Below are 18,743 nucleotides of genomic sequence, written 5' to 3'. Positions count from 1 at the left end.
CTGGATGTAATTTTGGCAGCCGAGAGTTTTTCACAATCTATCCCAGCTGCAAATAGGAACACAACAAATAAATAACTTTACCCACTTGGATCCTTATCATTCAAGATTGTGAAAAGATTCTCTACTCAGAGAATACTGGTGATGTTAGATGAGAGAGATGTAAGATGATGAAGGGGAAGAGTTTTCAGAACTCGAGGCCTTTTGTCTTCACTGTATAGGACAAAGAAGACAGGAAGGGAGGGAGAAGTGAGGAGAATAACACACAGGAAATGGTGTTGGGCAGACTCAAACCAGGCCCTGGAGTCACGACTCTAACCTTCAGTGCATGGGTCACCTGCTCAGCCAGGTAAGCTACAGCAGTCAGCAGTGTGTGAGTTAATTTGAAGACAATGATGACTATAAGTCAGGTAAAAAAAATACTATCATCAACCAACAAGGGGAAAACAGTGAGCTTGAATGACCAAGCTTTGACCAAGGGTGGCTCACTCCTCGGTCTTCTTGCCCAAGGAGTGAACCACCCTGCATGGCTATCAATGTGGTGCAACCAAGGCCATCATACAGTACAGGCCATCCAAGCTGATTTTAACTTTTCGTCCCAGACACCTTAGAAATCATCTAGATTAGGATATGTTGGCTGTTCTAGATCCAATCACAACAAACAGAGAGCTGTTGTGTGTCCAAGGTGAACAGGAAGAATATATACATGCATAAAGTCAATAAAGTCAGAAGGTTTGCTTTAGACTGTGCTGCAGTTTATCATCAAAGACAAACAGGCACCATGCTGCCAACAAATGGCATCAAGTCTGACTTGAGGTTTTTTGTTCTTTTTTTTAAATCAAGATTACATTTTATAGCAACCACAGCAGAGATAACCAGGGAAGCTGTGCTTGAGGGGATATAGCTACAACAGCTGGTTTCAGACTGAAGATGAACTGAGGTGCTGCACCCAAGTCTGCAGGTTCAGGGAGGGACAAACATCTGCTGCAACCAGATTGGAGTGAGAGGAGAGAGCAGGCCAACAACAACAAAGAAACAACAAACACACTGTGGAAGACCAAAGCAGAGTTTAGTTTAAAGTGGAACTAAGGATGTTTCTCTGGCTGCCAGGATTCACTGAGTAATTCAAATGCTTTCTTTAATGCAGGACCCACCATGCATGTAAAAGCAAGTGTTTCACCAACATTTGTGACTAAACATAGACCTGCAGTAGAAATGTATCTAGGAGCATGCATGTGAATATGAAGTATCACAACATCAGGCACATGCAGCCTAAGTGTTTAAACACAGACTGATAACATAACAGCAGCAGTGATGATCAGAGTTTATGGTGAATCCAGCGTCTCGAGTTCTGGAGGCATCAAAGAGGTCACAGTTGTATTGGAGAAATCCCAAAACTTTAGGATACAAATTCATACAAAGACAGAAAACCTGGTGAAATAAATTACTGACACAGTTGGATGTTAAAAGTAAAGACATGAGTACAAATGTACTCACAGAGCTTTGTTGGAGGCTTTGACCACTGGCAGCAGCCTCAGAAGAGTCTCCTCTGAAGCAGAGTATTTCTTCAGGTCAAACACATCCAGATCTTTTTCTGATGACAGTAAGATGAAGACCAGAGCTGACCACTGAGCAGGAGACAGTTTATCTGTGGAGAGACTTCCTGATCTCAGGGACTGTTGGATCTCCTCCACTAGAGAACGATCATTCAGTTCATTCAGACAGTGGAACAGATTGATGCTTTTCTCTGCAGACAGATTCTCACTGAGCTTCTTCTTGATGTACTGGACTGTTTTCTGATTGGTCTGTGAGCTACTTCCTGTCTGTGTCAGCAGACCTCGTAGGAGAGTCTGATTGGTCTGCAGTGAAAGACCCAGGAGGAAGCGGAGGAACAAGTCCAGGTGTCCATTTGGACTCTGCAAGGCCTTGTTCACAGCACTCTGGTGGAGAGATTGAAGTTTTAGTTTGTTAAATAGTTTAGATTTCTTGGAGGTTGTTTGTTGTTGTTCCAGCAGATTGAGTCCAGAGTTGATGAAGGTCAGATGGACATGAAGAGCAGCCAGCAACTCCTGAACACTCAGATGGATGAAGCAGAACACCTTGTCCTGGTACAGTCCTCTCTCCTCTTTAAAGATCTGTGTGAACACTCCTGAGTACACTGAGGCTGCTCTGATATCGATGCCACACTCTGTCAGGTCTGATTCATAGAAGATCAGGTTTCCTTTCTGCAGCTGATCAAAAGCCAGTTTTCCCAGAGACTCCATCATCTTCCTGCTCTCTGGACTCCAGTGTGGATCTGTCTCAGCTCCTCCATCATACTTGACCTTCTTCACTTTGGCCTGAACCACCAGGAAGTGGATGTACATCTCAGTCAGGGTGTTGGGCAGCTGTCCTCCCTCTCTGGTTTCCAGCACATCCTCCAGAACTGTAGCAGTGATCCAGCAGAAGACTGGGATGTGACACATGATGTGGAGGCTTCGTGATGTCTTGATGTGGGAGATGATGCTGCTGGCCTGCTCCTCATCTCTGAATCTCTTCCTGAAGTACTCCTCCTTCTGTGGGTCAGTGAACCCTCTGACCTCTGTCACCATGCCAACACAGACAGGAGGGATCTGATTGGCTGCTGCAGGTCGTGTGGTTATCCAGAGGCGAGCAGAGGGAAGCAGTTTCCCCCTGATGAGGTTTATCAGCAGCACATCCACTGAGGTGGACTTTCTAGGGTCAGTTAGGATTGTAGTTTTGTGGAAGTCCAGAGGAAGTCGACACTCATCCAGACCATCAAAGATGAACACAACCTGGAAGTCTTCAAAGCTGCAGATTCCTGCTTCTTTGGTTTCAGTAAAGAAGTGATGAACAAGTCCCACCAAGCTGAACTTTTCCTCTTTCAGCACATTCAGCTCTCTGAAAGTGAATGGAAATATGAACTGGATGTCCTGGTTGGCTTTGTCTTCAGCCCAGTCCAGGCTGTATTTCTGTGTTAAGACTGTTTTCCCAATGCCAGCCACTCCCTTTGTCAGCACTGTTCTGATTGGTTCATCTCTTCCAGGTGAGGCTTTAAAGATGTCTTCTTGTCTGATGGTTGTTTCAGGTCTGTCTGGTTTCCTGGATGCTGTTTCAATCTGTCTGACCTCATGTTCATCATTGACCTCTGCAGTCCCTCCCTCTGTGATGTAGAGCTCTGTGTAGATCTGATTCAGGAGGGTTGGGTTTCCTGCTTTAGCGATGCCCTCAAACACACACTGGAACTTCTTCTTCAGGGTGGATTTAAGGTTACGGTGACAAACTGCAGCTTGAAGTTCTGATAGAGAAGAAAAATAAACACTCAATTCCAAAAAGAACTAATCTTTAAAACATGTTGCTCCATCTTCCATCTCTGGAAAATGTTCATTTATCCAGCAGCTTAAATCTTTAGATAAATCCTCTTACGTCTCTGCAGACGGTCAGCCAGCTCCTCCTGCTTCATTCTCCTCAGGAAGTCCACTGTGATCTTCACAAACGCCTCTCTGCTGCTGCTCCTCTGACTCTCTAAGCATTCTGGGTAATCTGGACTCAGAACCTTCTGGATCTTCTTCAGCTCGTTCTTCACAAAAGTGATGATGTTGTCCTCCAGCAGCTGGAACAGAATATTTATGAATGAGCCAATCAGACTGAAATCATGGAGCCAAACATCAGATCCATGTTGGACACACTGACGATCCACTGGTCTACAAAGAGCAGCATGGAGATGACTGTGAACAGAACAGATGTAACAGTAGTTGTTGTACATGTACAGACCATAAATATGGAGTCCAGCTGTGTTTGATGCTGCTGGGCAGACTGACCACTGGGAACCTCTGAGCTCTGCTGCTCCACTCTGTGGAGGAACCATGAAGGATTAGATCAACACAGGATAAAGATCCAGGAGTTTCTGCTCAAATAACTTCATCTGAATCAAGTCTGTCAAGTTTTAAACTCTCAGATTGTGAACATATCAGTAATTTTCAGTCTGTTTTCATGGACGTCCTTTCAGTGGTGATGTCAGGGATGATTTTGAAGAAGCTCATCAAACTGAACCATCAGCAGATCACTGCTCCAAAACCAGAACATGATCCGAGTCTCCCTCCACCACCAGAACACCAGCTTTACTAACGTGGTAGATCAGTGTAGTACAGATCAATAACTGATGAGTCATTTGATCAAAATCACTGAGTGCTTCACGTCTGACCCTCTGATGCTTCTGTAGACATTTTGCATATTTAATGAATGTCTGACAGTTTTACATTCATTCTATGAACACAGTGGAAATGTTGTGTTATAGTCTCCATGTTGTTTCCAGCATCATAAATTCTTAAGTTCAGAAAATTAGATTCTTTCTTCACAGCTGAAAAACAACAACATTTATTCTCTATTGAAATCTGCATCGTCCACTCCAAAGGTCACAATCTGAAGGTAACATCTGGTTTTGTTCCCTGTGGTTAACTCTGAGCATCAGTATGGTGGGATTTATCCACTACATCCACACCACTGTGGTTCAGTGTTGTCCTGATGGAGTAACAGCAGCTAGTATGATCCAGGCTTTAGCTGCTGGGTCTCTGTGTGACCTCTCAGACTGTTTAACAGATCAGACACAAAGAGAATCAGAGCAGCTCTGTTCTTTAAAGACAAACATGAACCCACTCAGGTCACACTTTCCCCACAGATATGAGCATCACTGTCCTCAAACAGCAAATGACCAAGTCGAACATTTGGATCTTTTCTCTTTCATTGTTTTCTTTTTAATGAATCTTTGTAACAATCTGAGGATGTTTCAGGTCATATTTATCCAGGAAACACAAACATGTAAAGGAGTCATCACAGCTCTCTGACCTCGTTGCTCCAGGTTCACCACTGAAGCCTGGATTTCGACCTTTGGACCAGTCACTCCTCACAGACGGACAGCTGGACCCTGCAGACTGTGACCTCTGACCTCTGCAGACACAAACATGATTGAAGCAGCTGTGATCACACAGACTGCAGATAATGCAGCTGTTTCCTGTCAGTAACATCCTCTTAGATTAGAGTTCAGCTTTTTACAGGAAAACTGGACAAAACTGATTTTTGTTACAAACTCATTTTCATTTCCTCTCAGCTCACAAACACAGTCAGACAATCAACCAGAGTCAACACTGATTATAATGTCAGTGCAGAATTATTTCTGTTACTCAGTGAGTTCAGCTCTCTGACCTCGTTGCTCCAGGTTCACCACTGAAGGCTGGATTATGATGTTTGGACCGGTCACTCCTCACAGACGGACAGCTGGACCCTGCAGACTCTGCTCTGTCCTCCTCTTCCTCCATCATCATCTTCAGTCAGTCTGAGAGGTAAACCACAAACACTCAGTGAGTTCACATTAACAGGAGGAACTGAGTTACAGTCGCTGACCTCTGACCTGTCATGTGACCATGAAACCAGGTCAATGTGTCTGTAGGTTCAGTCATCCAGGTCATGTGATCTAAGGAGCTTGGAGAGAAAACAGACGTCTTTAAGTTTCTGGAAGACGTTTCATCAGAGAAGCTTCTTCAGCTCTAAAACCAAACGGTGGAGAGTCCCAGATATTTAAACCTGAGAGGGAAAGAAAGCATGTCGCTGACCCACCACTGATGTTATTTCAAGGAGGAAACTGAGAGCCTTTGCACCAGGAGCACAAACATCAGCTCCAGCAATGATCCACTGATGTGTTTTTATTCCATGTATGAATGTTGTTATTGACAGAGATGACGTTTGTGTGTCAGTGATGCAGTGACTGTTGTTGTTACCTGTACAGGCTGGTTAGACTCTATGAAACAGATCATACAGATCTCTGCATGTTAGAAGAGACTATTAAAGGTCATGAATGAGACAAAGGCAGGGAGGCGTCCTTTACAGCTAAACAGCAGAGTGAGAGAACAGCCAGCACCTCTACATTTATCACATTATACAGCACATGTATGATACTGACAGGGATGAGAAGAATTTAGTGATTCTGATCCCATCATTGATATTACTTATTGATTCTCAGTAGCTCTGCTCTGACAGTCACCACCATCACTGAGCAGCATATCAAAGACATTTGTGCACATTAACTGCATGTTGTGGCTCAAATGTTTGTGCATGTTGGAGGCATTTCCTCTTTGTTGTGATCAGTGTTGGTCATTACTCAAAACAGTCATTATTACACATATTACACAGAACACTTTGATTAAAAGTAATGGAGTACATTACTTCATTACTCCTCATAACATTACTTTGATGTTACTGTGTGAAATGAACAAATGAGCATGTAACAACATAAAGCTGAGGTACAGCCCCACACACCAACACAGATCCTGATGAGGTCACGTGATGTTTCTCTGAGTGTTTATGAACACAAATCAAAGATGAAACAGCACAAAGACACTTCAAAGTGATTCTACTGTAGAAACATGAACAGGTAGAAACCTGCAGCCTGACTGCTCATCACTTTGTTACCTGTTCAAGTTCAGCAGCAGCAGCTCACTTTATCACGGTGCTGGTCTGGGGTCAGTGTTTACTCAGCTTTAACCTCACTCTGGGTTCTTGGCTAGCTTAGCGTTAGCTTAGCTTAGTGTTAGCGTCAGAGCTCTGCAGGTGTCTCGTGTGTAAATATTAATCACAGTGACAGTAAAGGAGGTAAAGGGCTGTGACGTCATCACGTACGCTGCGTCCTCTGTGGGCTCTGAGTGAACTCAAAGTACAAACTACAAGTACACAAACACGAACGTAGCTCAGAGTGGCGGACACACTCGGCCTCGTTGGTCCAGCTGTGAGTCCGTTACCGTGAACTATGGAGCGGCAGATTTGTGCTGAACTAAGCTGCACACAGCTGATGTTAGCCAGGAAACATTACACACTGACTTTAATGGAGAGACTGGAAATACAAACACACACAGTTTGTTGTGTGAAGAAATCAAACACGAGCTGAACAAACAGTAAAGTTCCTAAAGACAAACTGTTAAAGGAGGAAACAAAGCAAACTTACAGTTTCTTCACACACCAACAACAAGCTCCACTCCACACCTGGACACTAAACACGACACACAGGTGAGCTGCTTCCTGGAAGGAGGCGGGGCTCCACCTGAAACTCAGCACAGGTGGGCTCAGCTCTGTGTGTGCTGATGTGTTAACTTTAAAAATATGCCGTCTGACTGCTCAGACTGAGTCAGAGTAAAGTTCACATGCTGACGTGTGGAGACATGAAACCTTGTTGTAGCTGCAGGTGTGAACACACTGATCCCAGATCAGCTCTGCTGTATTTGTAACATGAACATTTCTGCTGCAAAGCTTCAAATGTTCAGCATGTTTCTCTGTTTCCAGTCTATAGATCCAGTCACACTTTCTACCTTCACCTGTGCAGTAAAGACTGAGAGCAGAGCTGAAAGTAAGCGTCCAATCAGTGAGCAGCATCAACACCTGAGCTTCATTCAGACTCTGTTATTGAAGATGTTGTTGGTACAAAGTTCATCTGCTGCTCACATGAATCCATGAAAGATTTATTTCACTGATGTTTCTTCAAAGCTCATTTCAACCTGTTGAAGTCATGAATGAAAGTGCAGACTGAGAGTGGATCACATGATGTTTGAGGTGTGTCATGTGACATGTTCAGTATTGTCACACATGTCTAGATTGTCCCTGATATCATAACTGCTCAAACACTGATGATTATATTTGAAGAATTATTCCTGATGGCAGCAAAGTTTGAATGGAGCTCTCTGTCTGTGCTGATTTGTCGCCCTCTGGAGGTCAAAGCACAAACTGCATGATGTCACTGTAACCACCACAGTGACAGGAAGTGTTTTTATGACTGAAACACTGAAATGATGCTAACGGCTGTCGTTAGGCTCACTGACAGCAGTGCTGATGTGTTCATGTCAAACACTGGCTCAGGTCAGACTCCTTCATCCTTCTCCAGCGTGAGGCCGCCCTCAGACCCACAGGAGCTCTGACCTTTGACCTCCTGACCCTAACCATTTTAGTCTTGTTGCATCTTTAAATGCAAATCCATCCAAACTGTAGCCGAGCAAAAGAAGCTGGAAGTTGTTCTATGAATGATGTTGTTGAAGGAGCTTGGAAAGAAAAGCGTCTGGACTTCTTTAAGTTCCTTGAAGAGGGACATGGACGTCTTAACGCCCACTCACATCCTGGGACATTTGATCACAGGAAATCACATGATAGCGTGGGGCTAGATCTCACAATGGGTTCACCCAAAACCTTGGCTGATTGAGACCCACACCCGTTCTCACACCGTGGCTCGTGTGATTAGGTAGAGGATCAACAGGGGCTCCGTGTCCCTGAATTTAAACTGAATCTAAACACACCGTGCACAATGCCAAGTTAGATAATGGTTAAAAGAACAAGATAAGAATAAATAAAAAGATAAAATAAGGATAAGAAATAACTTAAAAAAATAAAATAAAAAGATAAATAACTGCAAATAAGTACAAATAAGTAACTGAAGACACGTGTGGTCTGCAGATGTCGATGTACATGGATGTACATGGAGTTTAATGTGCAAAATGAACTTAGTGTGCAAAGTGACCTGATGTGCAAACTGCAGTTTGAGGTCGGTCAGCTGTTCAGGAGTCTGATAGCAGTGGGGAAGATGGAGTTGTTGAGTCTGGATGTTCTACATTTCACACTTCTGAACCTTCGTCTCGAGGGCAGAGGTGTGTCTCTCCTCTGGACTCTGTGATGGTAGCTGCTCTGCAGAGAGGGCAGCGGGGTCCTGATGATCTTCTCCACAGTTGTTATCACTCTCTGCAGGCGTTTGCGGTTTGCAGTAGTGCTGCCGTACCATGCAGTGATGCAGCTGTCAGGCTGCTCTCCACAGTGCAGCTGTAGAACCTGCTGAGGATCTTGGCCAACATACCAAATTTCCTCAGCCTCCTCAGGAAATACAGCAGCTGCTGAGCCTTCTTGAGCAGCTGTGTGAGTTTGAGTCCCTCACTGACTCAAACTCCTTCAGTGACACTTGCAGCCTTGCAGATTAGTTTGCTGATCCTGATGCATCTCTGCAGCTGATGCTGTCCCCCAGCAGACAACAACAACATAGATGCTCTCACTAGTCCACTTTACCCTCTAATCACATCTCTGACATCTGCAGGTTGCTCCATAGAGACTCTTGTGCAATGCCAGGTGTTTGTGTTTGTCTGTAGGTACACATTAGATATGACCATAGACGCACACACACAAGTGAACACAGCAGCACAGATGGTTTCCACCTGCTTCCCTCTTTCTTCACACAACTGTGAGGATGATGAAGCGGTTTCAGGACGAGGTGGTCAGCAAGCACAGGATAAAGCAGGGCCATGAAACTCTCTGGTGCAGCAGATGTTTAATCAGACTCAGCTTTAGGCTTCTTTTCCCACCTGGCAGCAAAGTAACAGCTTCACTAATGTGAACAGTCACAATGTTAAACGTTTCTATATCTTCATATATTTTTATCTGTTGATGCTGCAGAATAAAGTCTGTTAACAGAGTGCAGGATGTGTAGAGCAGGTCCAGCTCTCCCTTTACTGTGTCCACTTTCATCAGCCCCTGTGAAGTGACACAGAGTGCATGTGTGTCTGTCAGCTGTTGTTTGTTGTGAAGGATGGAACAAATGAACACACACTTTTAGAGAAATCTGAAAAAGCAACACGTGCTTGGGCTCCTTCTGTGCTCGTCTTCATTAATGCTGATCTTTCTTTCCTGTTTGTTCTTTGGCACAAGCTTCAGTCTTTTCTCCCAGGGCTCCTTCACACTTAGAAACACACCTACATTCATTTATACACAAACATCATGAAACAAAGGCTTTGTAAAAGAGGACATGAGATCCTCTCTGAACAGCACATTCATATCAAACACAGGACTGAACAGGATATACTGAGTCTGTGCTGTTTTCATTGTTACTTGCTGAGTATTTTTCCAGTGTTTGAAATGTGACTCAAGTCTGATTCTTCTACTGTGTGTGAACTCTAAGCAGCTGCATTAAACAGCTGCTTTTCAAACCAGGCTCAATCCTATGACTCTGTGAATGTAAACTTTTGTCACCTGCATGAATAACAATCCTTGATCTAGTCAGGACTGCAGTGCTCCTGTGATCCCAGCTTATAGATGGAGGCTAGCATGAGAGGCTCAGCAGCTAAAGCAGCACACCTGGGTCTCCCAGCCTATTAAAAGCAGCCCTTTGCTTCACCTGCTTCACTAAACATTATTATTATTATTTAAGCAGAGTGGTGTGATTCATGTAGGCATTGCTGTGTGACAGGAGGACTTTTCTTGAAACAGCTCGTGTGACGTGAGCTGACGTAAAAACAGTGATGTTAGCTTGATTCTCTTGGCTAAAACTATTTTAAAAAGAGGGTCAATCATGCAAATCTGCCAATAGAAGCCAAAGTTACAGCCCCTCAGAGTTTAAAGAGAAAAGGCCCGTTTCCAACACTCGGTTGTGCAAAGGGAAACAGGCCCACAGTGCCTGAGTGTGTGGGTAATTCTTCAAATAATATTCAAAAGCAAACATTTTTAAGCATGTAAATAAAATTCAATCATTTCTGCTCTTCAATACCTAAGAAATGAAAACTGGCAGATGGTCCCAAAATGTGAAACGCCTGGCTATCTGTGCATTTAGTGCTGCAAGTTTTCACTGTTTACCTTCAGAAGCATAAATCTCTGCACAGATAATGTTCATATGTGGATTCCTGGTTTTCTGCAGTTAATTGTGACCCAAAGCGTATTTTTAAAGTGGTTCCAGGCAATAAAATCTAAAAATAAATACATCTACTTCCTTTTTCTGTGTTCCAGCCTCAGTGACTCTGACACAGTGCTGTAATATTTACACCTCTGATGAAAGCAGAGTTTGTAGTTGCAGAGAAATACTCGACTCATTTTGGGCATTTACGAGCAGGAACCTCAGAAAGCCCCTCGCTGCTTCACTGGTTAAGAAGCAAAGCAAACATTAGTTCACAGTGATGTTAATTAAGGCCCAAAGTTTAGGAACGAACGTCAGCACTTCACTAATGAATGTAATGCTGATTCATGTGCTTGTTTTGTAATGTGCATGTTGTGCGTTGCTGTTTCCCATATTCTTTGGCACTGATAGATGAAGAGTCTCAGGCAGGACCGAGGCTGCCAGCTGCTGACAGTGAGCAGGGAGAGAGCAGCAGAAGCTGGGCAAGAGCAGGGCACCTTCAGCCCCCTTCATCAGTCAGAAATCATTTGGGTGTCTGTGTGAAATGTCTGATTTTTAAAATCTTTTTGTAGACATATTTATTAAATGTTTAACAATTATATAGAAGAAAGACAATGTAAAGAACAAAACATGACAAAACAAAAATGAGTTGAAGTTATGAACTGTTTCTGAGAGACAAATAACACCAGGATCCTTTTTGTGTAGCTGACAGCTGGTAACTGTGCAGGGGCGGGTCTAGCAAAGTGTTGCCAGGGGGGCAGGTAGGGCATTAACAGGGAGAGGGGGGCACAAAGACATACTTTTCTTTCTTGTTCTCATTTAAAATGTCTCACTTTTAATAAATAATTATCTGAATCTTACAACAAACGTTTCCATCTGATGTAAAATGTATAGAAATCCATTATTGTACATAGTCATTTTTTAGGGTCCCATCATAATTTCTTCAGAAGTAAGTACTGCATATGATGCCAGTGTTTCCCACATTTTCTAGATTCTGCACCAGTACTGTGTGTAAAATGCATCAAAAAGTCCGTTTGATTCTTTCTCAGCTGTCTTTCTGTCTCCTTTCACTTTTTAAAGGTTGCCATGTTAGAAAACATATTTTGCCCTGCCGTGCTGTTTATTGATGTGGCAAATGAAAGGTTTATGAAAACATATCTAAATCTGTCATCAGTAATCAGCAATGATCATGTCTCACCTCTAGTCTCTGTCTTAATGTCAGGTTTCCACCGTGTGTTGTAGATGTTCAGGAGGTTAACTCGACCAACAGTCTACTTCCTGTTTAGAATACCAGGACAGGGAGGATGGTGCAGGTTTAAGTTTATTAGACTGATGCATGTATACCAACAAGACAGCGTCCATCACTGTGACAACAGCGTTTGTTTTCATTCAAAGGCTTCATGGTTTTTCCTTTAATACCTGGGGGGCTGGTCTCCAGTCAAAATGCCCGGGACCATTTTTTGTCCCAGTCCAGCCCTGGTGTCAGATCTGCATGCAGTGTCAATGAGACGATCAACAACAGATCAGACAAAACACTCAGGCGGACACTCCTCTGTAGAAGGAAACATGGAAAGTGTGAGGTAATCAGTGCACAACATCACTTTGTATTTCAGGCTGTTTTTATATAGAACTTCAGCACCAATGTAAAAGTTCTGGTTTTAGGAAGATGAAGAACATTTTCAGGAAGGATGCCGTCTGCAAGCAGAGCTGCTTGAACCTCAGCGCTGAGGTCCAGACTACTTCCTGTGAAGCCACGTGATGTAAATCTGCTGCTGTAACTTCACAGTTTACTGAAGCTAAATGCAACGTTACCATATAATCTGTTTTCAACAAAGGTTTCACTCCGTCCCGTGTTGATGGAATGATTCAGGCCGTACTCGTCAGGCTTCCCGTCGACCACACGCATTTCAGTCACAAACCCCGTGACTGACAACAAGGGAAACAGCAGAAGAAAAGATGTGAAAAATACTGGATGATGATGATGGAGGATTAACCGCGGTGGCTAAACTGTTTCCTGTCTTTGTGGGCGTACTCACAGGGAAGTTTCCAGGCACGTCAGTCTTGGTGGCTAAAGTCTCCATTTTCCAACATGTATCGCTACAGGTGCAAAGACACAACATTAATCATCAGTGTAAATATTTTAATGCTGTCCAAACAGTGTTTGCTTTGTCTGTCCTCTCGCACTCACAGAGGAAACGAGGACGCCACCTTCAACCCATCTTCAGTTGGCTCAACCATGGCCGGACTTCCTGTTGGCTTTGTGACAGCAAACCACTTGAAATGAGAGCAAACTGCAGTCAAGCACCACTTACAGCAACCTGTGGACACGCAAATGGAAAGCACTGAGAATCATACAGAAGCATAAGAGCTGTTTATTGTAACACGTGTGTGTGTGTGTGTGTGTGTGTGTGTGTGTGTGTGTGTGTGTGTGTGTGTGTGTGTGTGTGTGTGCACATTAATAACACACTGATGTATGTTAGTTTGATTTATGCTATATCTGAGAAAACAACTGCAGAATTTTACATCAAAGTTTCCAAAGCTGATGTTTTGTTGTTCACTCTGTTTTATATTCATATAGTTTGTTGTTTTTAAATCAGTGGACAAAATAAATATTATCACACAAAATCCAGGGTGAAACATAACCAAATAACCTAAATGGTGAAGTCATTATAGAAGTACATGTTGCAAAGGTCAGCCTCCTGTATAGACTGCTAAACTGTCTGGGGGGGCCCTGCCTGTCCTCGTTGGATAAGCTCCACCCCTTTTCCATAAGACGGAGACATTTGTATGAAAATAGATGGGCAGTAAAATAAAAAAGAAAAAATATTATGGATGACTCTGTAAATCAAAGTCCGCCTGAGGCAGAAGCAGAAACCATGAGGAGCACAGCACCACTCCCAGAAGGGCACGAAGTGAAGCCATAGCTGCTGAAGAGTGAAGACGTGATGATGGAGGAGATCACAGATGAAGATCTGCTGCCTGCTGACTCTTTATATAGAAGAGTGAGACTATCTCCCCACCAGCAGCTGCACTTATACAAACCCCAGGTGCTGGGATGGCTTTGAACATGTGACATTCTCTGCAAACACATGGACAGTTTCATAACCACAAAGATTATTCCTGCAGCGGCAGAATCGTATCCACTGTGTGAGAGGTGAACGTCAGACAGTTCTTAGAAAATGTAGTTTCTCTTTAAGCTTTTAACGTCTCTTTTACCCCCATTTGTCTAAAACTACTTGACAGCCCTTCATGTCAGAGGTTTATTACCTGTGCAGGATGGAGCACATGGTCTCAGTCAGGCTGGACACGATCACTCCTACAGGAAGTAAATTACTGTGATTTTATTTCACCTGTGAAATGATGAAAAACAGCAGAATAGCTCACGCTAACAAACAGGTGTTGAAATGTTTCATTTTCTGCTGTTTCACAGGTCAAAAAGGGCGTCGAACCAAACTGAAGCTGAGCTGCTGCTGCTGTTGTAGTGCAGCATCTGCTGTGTGCTTCATCAGAGAACCTTCTGTACACAGCAGACAGAGGCTGCTGCCACTGAAGTCCATCTGCTAGAGAGCTTTAAACACTGGTTATTGAAGTGGCTTTGATGATACTGATACACAGTCTTTGCTGCTGTCACAGGACAGGGATCCACCAGGGAGTAGTTGTCAGGATAAAGAGCCTTCGCTTCTCTAAATATAAACTGGATACTTGTAGGAAACTTTGGGAAGCAGCATTTTTCCTCATATCGTCTAAACTGAAGTTAGCTCAGGTGCTTCTTCCATACTTGCTCTGCAGAAAGCCAAAGAGTTTGGAGCTCTGCAAACATTTGCAGCACAGCTGGATGTTTGTAACTTTGGTCACCTCTGTATCATCCCTCAGATTCTTTCTGCACAGCTTTGAAACCACGACAGCACGAGTGATGCTGAGGAGACGTCCAGTTTAAACAGACCTTTATTCCTGGAACACAAACACATGAAGTGATGCTGCTAAAGAAGAACATTTAATCGCACTAATGAATCAAGCATCTGTTTGTCTGTCAGTCTGTCAACAGTTCCTCTGATCGACTTCAGACTTGGTGGGTATTTTGTTTTTGCAGCGGTCAAAGTCGATCAGCGTGTTGCTTTGTCTGCTGTAAATCTGCCTGTACAAAGGGAAACATGCATGTTTTAGATGCAAACTCACAACATGGCTGCATTTTTGTGATTATGTGTATTTTATATTGATTTATTCTATTATGTTTTGTATATGAATCTTTACAAGTGTGTCGATACAAAGGCTTGATTAAAACAAAGGTCTCAGCTGTGCTGTTAGGGATGCTCTCATATTTGTTTCAAATGTAATAAATCAAAGGATTTCAGGCTTTTCATCCTTTTTATTTGTTTGGTTCTAACAGCAGCTGGATAAAAACATGCAGGTGATGAATATAATTGTGTGATATTATGAGCATTGTGAATAAAGAAAGAGCAGAGATAGTAAAAAGGAAACAGGTGATGGACGTGAGATTTTCAGAACAAAAGCTCCTCAGTGAGACGATCACCTGGACACAAGGTCAGGCAGCTGGGACTCATCTAGAGAGCAAAATGGAAAAGTGATCTGTGCAGAACATCACTGTTGATTGCAGTTATTTACATCAGACTTCTTCTCTGAGATAAGAGCAGCATTTGTGGGAAAGATGACAGTATTTCCAGGCTGGATGCTGTTTGCAGGGAGAACTGAATGAAAGTCTCCTGCACCTCAGCGCTGAGGTCCACACCTGTGAACACAGATGAGGTCAATCTGCTGCAGCACGTAGAGCTTTACTGATCAGCAGGTTCAAAGGATTCAGCAGAGCGTAGAGTCAGAGCTAAATGCCACATCACCATAGAGTTTGTTAACAACAGCTTTCTTTGCCCTTTGTCTCGATGGACTGAATCAGGGATACTCGTCATACTTCACCTCAACCACGTCACTGAGAGACCCCAGCCTGACACAGCAGCAGAGATGATGAAAGCAGAAACAGCAAACAGATGCTTCAGTTGTGTTTCTCTCTGTGTGTGCGCTCACGCCCACTTGTGTGTGTGAACTTTCCACGTACCTCAGCTTGTTTCTCCAACATGAGCCATCAGGGCTGAAAAACATCACTAACACATGAATTCTTTCTCTTTTTGTTATCACCTGTGATCATGTGTCTTATGTTTCTGTCATTCACCAGTTCTTGTATAGTTACGTGTAACTAGACTTCTGTGGGACGTAAATGATTGTTTTGTATGCAGATCTGTACAAAGGATGGAAACACTTGATTACAAAGGAGATCTCAGCTGTGTTGTTATGGATGGACTTCAACGTATTTGTTAAAAAAGAGAATAAAGCAAAGTGTTTTAGCTGTTTGGGAGTTTTTGTTTGATTCCATTCAGTTTTATTTCTATGGAGTCAAATAATAAGAAAGGCTCTAGAACAGCCCTGAGTTTGTCCAGGTGACACTCCTCTGAAGAACAAAGACAAAGAGGAAGAAGGGGATTCGTTTTCAAGTCTTGTTTCTTTCAAAATAAAAGCTGACATGTTTTGGAAGCATGATAATATTTCAGCCAGGATGCCGTCTCCAAGGAGACCTGCACCTCAGCGCTGAGCTCCACATCACGCCCTGTGAAAGCACAGATATAAATCTGCTGCAGTGAGAAGAACTTTACCCAACACAAGTGTAGAAGTAGACATTTGACTTTACCTACAACCTGTTAACAACAAAGCTTTCATTGCCTCTGTTGTTGATGTCATGTAGGACTAATCATACTTCACATCAGCCATGCACACGTCAGAGGATCTCCAGGCTTTCAGTAATAAAGCCAAGCAGATGATGTGAACATAGCAACAGTAAAACATGCATCATAATCAGCTGTATGTGTCGACTATGTGGCACCTCAGTCTTGTTGGCATGAAGAAAAGTTGTGTAACATGTAGCATAAGGGCTGCAAAGACATCATGTAGACAGCAGTCGTCTGTTAGTCGTAACGTATCTCCTGTTAAAGAGTTAAATGTGCGTTCTCCATCTCTGTCCTCTCACAGCTCGCCGTACACCAACTCCAGCTGTGGTAACCATGGCTGTGCCCATCAACACGCTGAAGCTGAGACGCCACCCGTCAAAATAAAAGTCTTAGTTCTGATATTTTGTAATGAGTTTGTAGATTTCCCACAGCTGATCGTAACAGCAGGCTGCCGGTTTGAAGAAGCCAGTTCAGGAATACTGGAACAGAAGCTAAACAAAGTCCTGCTGTGAACAGCAGCAATATGGATTTTACACATCCATCCATCTTTTCAGCTCAGGGTCGTGTGTGTGTTTCCACCATGTTTACAGAAACTGGAACGTGACTCCACTTGTGGACAAAATGAGCGTCGCCAAGAGTTTGAAGGCGTTTTGGAGACTAAACATGGTGTTTTAGTGTCAGGGGTACGATTAGGTTGTGGTTAGGTTTAGGGCTGAAGGTTAGGGTTAGGCATTCAGTTTTTAGGGTTAGGGTTAGGTAAAGCATTACATCAATGTTCCCACGGAGATATGAAAACAGGACTGTGTGTGTGTAACCCTATCCCAGCTGTTATTAGGCAAGAAGCAGTTAACCTGTGGGAGGATGTCAGGGTACCAGGAGAGAATCAGACATGGATTCAAACCCAGGACCTTCTTGCTGAGAGCAGGTTGATCCCACCTACAAAGATCATCTGTTTAAACGTGCGCTGTAACTGAGTATTTTTTTAAACATGAGAAACCGAATATAAGGGTTGCTCTGCCACTGCTGCCTTGACCGGTTACCTCATTTTATCCAGTGACCACGTTGGCAGCATCAAAGCTGAGTAAGGCCACGCCCACACTTACACCGGGATTTTTGAAAACGCAGATTTTTCTGAGCGTTTGCGCCTTTCATCCACACGTAAACGGCGTTTTCACTGAAAACTGAGATTTTTGAAAAAGTCTTGTTAAGTCTAATTGTTGAATGTTGCCATTGTGTTTCTTAAATTTGTACATTCCTTTGATCCTGACCACCTCTCCAACCACTCTGTGCTGGGGGAGGTTTTATTGTAGATACATCCTATCTGAAAGATCTGTTTCTATTGATGTAAGCTTCCTGGGTTTATGACCCTTTGGTCAGCAGGAGGTCTGACACACACACACACACACACACACACACACACACACACACACAGTGTATACATTTACATACAGTGCCTTGTCTTTGTAACCAAAGGGGGTTGCAAGGGGAGGTGTTTAGTAAACTATTGTTTGAAGTTTGTCAATAAAAGGCAGCGAGAGGAGGCCACCATTGGGGTCATTTGTGGTGCTGGACACAGACGAGGCCTCCCTTGCGCAAGTAATCGATCGATCGACTGTCTTGTTTTCTTCATGATGAATAAGTCTCTAGAATTAGTGGGGTTTGTGGAAACACAGACCCAACACATATAGCTGCAGGTCAAAGGTCAGAAACGCCCGCTCTTTGTACGGGTCAGGAGTTAGTACTGCAGAGGTCAGAGGTCAGCTTGCTGACAAACCATTTGAAACAGTTTGGAGCTAAAAGCACAACAGCAGAGGAAAGAAGAGACACTGCAGAGATGATGCAAAATATTGTGTTTTGTTCTCAGCTGTCAAAAAGTGTAACACACGTGTTCCAGCACAGCCTTTGTGTACTTTCACTTCTCCATACTGTCCATTGGAAATCCTGTTTGTTACTTTTTGATTTCAGTCCATGTGTCCAAAGCAAACTTCTGTCCCACACTTTCTCTGCTGACTCTTCACCGATGCTCAGATGATCTCAGATGATTTCACCAGAACTCATCAAAATTCGGGCTCCACAGAAACCCAGACGTCACTAAACAAGCGTAACAAGCAAAGTGAAAACTGGTCGTTCAGCTTTATTGACCAAAGATAAGCTCACATGTCACCTCATGACACAGACACTTATTTCCACAGCATGCACGAGGACTGACAATAAGTGTCTATAAAGCCACTTCTATCTGCCACACCTGTGCTTCTGTCATGGTTGCTCTCCTCTCACTCTGTCATTTATCCACAGTCTGCCTCCCTCTGCTCCGTCAGCTGACGTCCTCTCTA

General features: G+C 43.4%; 1 protein-coding gene across 1 annotated transcript in view; it reads right to left on the bottom strand.

Moving 5' to 3' along the window:
- Window positions 1-18,743, bottom strand: part of LOC309702393 (NACHT, LRR and PYD domains-containing protein 3-like) — a 200,764-nt gene that overhangs the window by 29,137 nt on the left and 152,884 nt on the right. The window contains exons 3-7 of the mRNA XM_082527110.1: window positions 5,200-5,329; window positions 4,843-4,944; window positions 3,772-3,850; window positions 3,424-3,610; window positions 1,495-3,295 (exon numbers count right to left, since the gene is read on the bottom strand). Coding sequence (XP_082383236.1) covers window positions 1,495-3,295; window positions 3,424-3,610; window positions 3,772-3,850; window positions 4,843-4,944; window positions 5,200-5,318 — 2,288 coding nt within the window. The 5' untranslated portion in view covers window positions 5,319-5,329. The remainder of the gene's footprint in view (window positions 1-1,494; window positions 3,296-3,423; window positions 3,611-3,771; window positions 3,851-4,842; window positions 4,945-5,199; window positions 5,330-18,743) is intronic.

Source organism: Aulonocara stuartgranti, assembly GCF_965226115.1.
Source record: "Aulonocara stuartgranti genome assembly, chromosome: 3".
In the NCBI taxonomy this organism is placed as follows: Eukaryota; Metazoa; Chordata; class Actinopteri; order Cichliformes; family Cichlidae; genus Aulonocara; species Aulonocara stuartgranti.
Note: the sequence above shows the minus strand (reverse complement) of the source record. Positions and strands in the feature narration are given on the sequence as shown.